The sequence below is a fragment of the Macaca fascicularis genome, chromosome 12 (assembly GCF_037993035.2).
Source record: "Macaca fascicularis isolate 582-1 chromosome 12, T2T-MFA8v1.1".
Taxonomy (NCBI): Eukaryota; Metazoa; Chordata; class Mammalia; order Primates; family Cercopithecidae; genus Macaca; species Macaca fascicularis.
The window spans coordinates 128321953-128327166 of record NC_088386.1 but is presented as its reverse complement, the minus strand read 5'-3'; the positions used below and the strand labels follow the sequence as shown (position 1 = coordinate 128327166).

At 61.1% G+C, this 5214-nt stretch overlaps 1 protein-coding gene across 1 annotated transcript; it reads right to left on the bottom strand.

The window, feature by feature from the left end:
• On the bottom strand, positions 1 to 4325 carry LOC102139127 (alkaline phosphatase, germ cell type). The gene is made up of 10 exons (XM_005574616.5): positions 4256 to 4325; positions 4057 to 4173; positions 3828 to 3943; positions 3234 to 3638; positions 2855 to 2989; positions 2683 to 2755; positions 2418 to 2552; positions 2145 to 2336; positions 1809 to 1925; positions 1 to 1683 (listed from the first exon to the last, which is right to left on the bottom strand). Exons 1-10 carry the CDS (start codon positions 4323 to 4325, stop codon positions 1388 to 1390), a joined length of 1656 nt encoding a protein of 551 aa, XP_005574673.3. The 3' UTR covers positions 1 to 1387.
• Between the last annotated feature and the right edge of the window lie 889 nt (positions 4326 to 5214).

Genomic DNA, 5214 nt, shown 5'->3' with positions numbered 1-5214 from the left:
GTGGTTGATTTCACCTTTATTTAATTCTTTTCAATGTTCTCTTGGGGCAAGTGTGATACTCACTAAGTATGGCTATATTGGGATGGGTGCTGCAGAATGCTTTCGGAGGGAGGTCAGAAACACCTGGAGTCAGCTCCTTCCCCAGCTCTCAACTCTACCTTCTACCCTCTACCACCCCCACCCTCTACCCAAAAGACCAGACCCTCCTCCTAGCAGCAGCCAGAATGCTCATTTCCCAGCCAGGGCAGGTCACAGCCCTCCTCAAAGACCTCCAACCACACCCCTCTACCAAGACTTCACAGTCCCCCATGTCCCCCACCCTCCTGACCCCTCAGGCTTTCCCCCATCTACCCATCCTCTGATCCAGCCCCTGGCCTCCCAGACAGCCTGCTGGCGCTGCCCCAGGGCCTTTGCACTGCTGTGCCGCCTTGCTCAAGCCCCTCTCTGTTCAGGTCTCCTGCTCAATCGTCTGCTCCTCAGCAGCCCCTCCCGGCCTGCATTATCCACCCCTCCAGCCACTGTGCCCACAGGCACTCACGATTTTTCTCCTAGGAAGCAGTACTGGCATTACACTGTCTAACACTTCCTTATATTATTGCTTTGTGTTTCCTAGAAGAATGGAGGCCCGGGGAAGGGAGGTAATAGTCTTCCTTGTTGAGAAATCCATGCCCAGTGCCCAGATGGCCTGGGAGGGGCCATGGACTCTGGGCTGCTATCCTGCACCCAGGTGCTCCTGGGAACTCAGTTGGGTGCTGGAATGGACCTTGGAGGGCTTCGAGCATCTGAGTGGCTGTGACTTGGGGCAAGCCTCTCTGCACCCTAGGAGGGGTGCAGGGGTATAGCATTAGCCCAGTGGAGGGACAGCAGAGGACTGTGTCAAAGCCCCCCTGGGGATCCCCACCACAGCAGCCTCCTTGGCCTGCAGGGTGGGTTGCAGGGTGGCAGGAAGCCACGCTTCTCCAGGCATCCTGATGCACCCAATCCTTGTGTCCCTCAGGTGCTGCCATGACAGAAGCTAAGAAAGGCGCAGGGGGCCCTAGGTCTGGGTGCCTCATGTCCCGGGGAGAGAGCCTGCCTGATCCACCTCAGGATATGGGCTGGGGCTGGGTGGTCTAAGCCTTCTCTTTTCCTGAAATGCAGGCAGCTGCCAGGCACAAATCCCCAGTCCCTGGAGTTGGGGCCAAAATTTGAAGAGCAAGATACAGCAAAGGGCATGGTGTCAACGGCTCAGTCCCCAGGGTGCACTGGGAGGGGAAGGTTCCATGGCAGGACATCTGTGTGGTGACTCCGGGGGTGACAGCTCCAGGTGGAGGCTGGGCAGGACGACTGGAGGTGAGGAGCAGGAGAACACCAGGATGGGGAAGTAGGAGCCCTAGGGACAGAGCACTCAGGGAGCAGTGGCCGTCCCCAGCAGCAAGGTCCCGGCCAGCAGAGGAAGCAACGCGGGGACCACGGACCGCTCCGGGTGTGCGGCGTCGGTGGTGCCGGCGGGGGGCGCTAGGTCGCACGCCGTGTAGGGCTCCAGGCAGGCGGCAAAGGCCATGATGTGCGCTACGAAGCTCTGCTCCTGCACGCCATGAACCAGGTGCGCCTGCGGGCCGCGGGCGAACACCGCCACGTCTTCGCCTGCGTGTGTCTCTTCGTCCAGGGGCACTCCTGACTGCTGCCGGTACTCAGGGCTCCCTCGTAGGAGGGTTCAGTTCCGGTAGGAAGGTTCAGTTCCAGGCAGACAGAAGGTGACCCCTTCCCGCCAGTCCCCCATCCTTGGCACCCTGGTCCCCCTCAGGGGGCGACCCCGCAGCACTCACCGCTCTGGCTCTTGGTAACATCCGGCCGGGCGCCATCCTTGAGCACATAGCCTGGACCGTTGCCATATAGGAGGGCCGTGTAGGCCTTCCTGTCCTGGGCCTTGCCGGGTGCCAGCCCTGCAGAGAGAGGGGTCCCTGTGGTTGAGCTGAACACAGCTGTGGAGTGCCTCCCACGTGCTAGGCACCGCCACTTTTTGCCTGGTCAGGGGCTTAGTCCTCAGGAGACCCTACAGGGCTGGTGCCAGCATTACTCCCATTTGACAGAGGGGGAGACTGAGGCTCAGATTTCACCCACGTAATTGATGCAGCAGCACCTGCCACTCTCCCCAGGCCTACGGAAGATAGAGCTCCCTCGCAGGGGGTAGGCACCAAAGGAGAAGCCGTGGGAGTGGTCAGCGGTGACGAGGGTCAGCGTGTCCTCCTCGCTGGTGAGCTGGCCCCCCCTCTCAATGGCGTCGTCGAACATGACCGCCTCAGTCAGTGCCCGGTAGGCCCTGCTTTCGTGATGACCATGGTGGATGCGACCGCCTGCAGGAAGGCCAGCGAGGGTGGTGCTGAACCTGCCCTGCTCCAAACCCCAACCCCCACTCCCCAGGGGCCACCACGCACCCTCCACAAAGAGGAAGAAGCCGCGGGGGTTCCTGCTTAGCAGGCACAGGGCAGCCTCTGTCATCTCCATCAGGGAGGGGTCCAGTGTGGGGTCTCGGTGGATCTCGTATTTCATGTCTCCAGGCTCAAAGAGACCTGTGGGACAAGGGGTCCCATGGTGACTGGCAGGCTGGGGGTGGAAGGGTGCTGGCAGACATGTACACAGGTTCAGAAGGTGCCATCTGAGGCTGTCTAAGGGATGCCAGGGCAGGAAGGGGGTCATTACCCATGAGGTGGGTCACGGATGGGTCCAGGGAAGCCTGCATGAGCTCAGTGCGGTTCCACACGTACCGGGCACCCTGCAGGGAGGGAGAGAGCCAGGCCTCAGCCCACAGCCCTGAGCCCCACACCTCTGCCCTCCCCCTGCTGTGCCTCCTGCACCCGCCAGCCCCCATCACCTGCTGCTTCGCCAGCCATTCCTGCACCAGGTTCTTCCCATCCATCCTGGTCCCATCCTGGCTGTAGTCATGAGGGTACTCAGGGTCTGGGGTCCCCATGGGAAACATGTACTTTTGGCCTCCACCCAGGATCACCTGGGAACAGAGGATAGGGCACGTGGGTTTGGGGCCTGGCTGGCCCTGTGCCACTTCCTCCTGCACAGCCCCTGGCTCCCTTCCCCAAGGCTGTGGGAATGGCCCGGCCTGGGCTGCACCTTCTATGTCCCCAACCCCACCTCCAGACCCTGCTGACCCAGATCAGGCTGTTGGTTGCCTGGGTCTGAGCTGATGCCCCCTGCTACTCTCTGCCCAGCCCCAACCCTTGGCCTTGGGGTCGCACGTCAATGTCCATGTTGGAGATGAGCTGTGTGGCGATGTCCTTGCAGCCCTCCCGGCGGGCCGAGGCAGGCACGTTGGTGTCCGAGTACCAGTTGCGGTTCACCGTGTGGGCGTAGGTTCCGGCTGGTGAGGCGTGCTGCACCCGTGTGGTGGTCACTACTCCCACTGACTTCCTTAAGGGTGACAGAGGTCTGTGACCTGGCCCTGATCCCGCAGTGGGCCCCAGCTCACCTGCTTTCTTGGCCCGATTCATCACGGAGACCACCTCGTTGCCGCGTGTCATGTTGCACTGGTTATAGCGGGCAGCTGCACTCAAGCCAATGGTCTGGAAGTTGCCCTTGACCCCGCACAGGTAGGCCGTGGCTGTGGCTGCACTGTCTGGCACATGCTTGTCTACACTGTATGTCTGGGGACAGAGACACTCTGAGCTCTTCTCTGGGGCAGACACACAGACCCTGATCTCTGTCCTCTGGGATTCCAACTGCCTCCAGCTCCTTACTGGAGGCCCAGCTGTTTAGGGTCCCTCCGTCCTACGACACTCCATAGCCAGGATACCCTTCTCTGCTTGAAGACTCTAAGGTGGCCCAGCCCTTACCTTGGACAGAGCCACATATGGGAAGTGGTCCATGGCCAGGGGGGTCTCAGGCCCCAGTTTGCCCTTCTTCTGCCTCTTTAGGATCCTGGCAGCTGTCACCGTAGACACCCCCATCCCTGAAGGAGCAGAAGTGTGTGAAGCTTGGGCCCCAGGGCTGTCCTAGAACCACCGATAGTCTGGGCACCGCGGCTGTGAGGGCTGCGGGGCTGGACAGGCCTTGCTCACTCACCGTCACCCAGGAAGATGATGAGGTTCTTGGCGGCTGTCTGTGCAGGCTGCAGCTTTTTGGCGGCACCCAGGGCCTCGGCTGCTTGGTAGTTCCAGAAGTCCGGGTTCTCCTCCTCAACTGGCCAGGGGAGAGCAAAGATCAGGTCAGCCTGGGCTGGGGGGTGCCCTGTGTGTAGGGGCAGCTAGGGGAGCCTCATTACCTGGGATGACACCCAGGGAGAGCTGTAGCCTCAGAGCCAACAGCAGCAGCAGCACCCAGGGCCCCCGCATGTCTGGAGGGCAGCAGGAGAGTGGCAAGGTGGGAATCCGGGGTATGGAGCATGAGCTGCACTCCAGGCTCCCTGGGTTTAAATCAAGGAGAACTGTGTCCTGGCCCCTCCCCTTGTTGCCAACTTGACCCCGCCCAGCCTCTTGACTGGCTGAAGGGAGTGGAAGGGTGTGGCTGGGCTCAGCTGGGGCTGGGGTCCTAAGAAAGGCAGCTCGGGGTGGGACCATGTGTCCCCCAGGGAAGGGTGGGGTTTTGGGTACGGTGTGGGGTGCATCCTGCAGCCAGGAGCCCCTCCCCCTCCCCCTGCTCACTGTGTCTTATGTGGAACAAGACACCCTGTCACTCGTTCATTTACCCATTTTTTTTTCTGTATTTCCTGGGAGCTGGAGCCAGGCTCTGTTCTGGTGTCGAGAGAAGAGGCTGGAAGCACACAGCCCGGACCAGGGACTAGGTTCAGCCTTCTGATTCCAGGAGCCTGTGCCCTGTGGGAAAGGGGCATGTGGGGGATTTGCTGCCCTGGCACCCCCTTGTTCCATCATCTGGCCTTGGCCTGGACAGCGGGGGCTGGCAGGAATCCGGGCCCAGAGCTCTAGGGCTGTGGGCGGCTATGGGGCCAGTGGTGACAACACTGAGTGGGGCCGGGCCAGTCTTGCCCACTGCTCACGTGTTGTGTGTGATTGTGTATGTGTTTGTGCAGGTGCATCTGCACTAATGTTTGGACGATGCAGATGGGGAAAGTCCAGTGCCCTCGGCCAGCCAGGCCTGGGCTGGGTCTTCCAGAGCAGCTTGTGCACTTGAATTTGACATCTGTTCCCTTGCACAGGTAGAAGGTGCCTGGGCCGACTCTGTTTTCCATGGGCCCTGAGCACGCCCAGAACTGTAGCCTCTCAC

Excerpts from the sequence above, each read along its gene's own strand:
- LOC102139127 (XM_005574616.5), bottom strand. The coding sequence starts at position 4,325 with ATGCGGGGGCCCTGGGTGCTGCTGCTGCTGTTGGCTCTGAGGCTACAG. Across the intron at positions 2,337-2,417 it reads CTTCTTCCTCTTTGTGGAGG|GCGGTCGCATCCACCATGGT; the intron begins GTGCGTGGTGGC and ends GCCTTCCTGCAG. Across the intron at positions 1,926-2,144 it reads GCGAGGGAGCTCTATCTTCC|GGCTGGCACCCGGCAAGGCC; the intron begins GTAGGCCTGGGG and ends CTCTCTCTGCAG.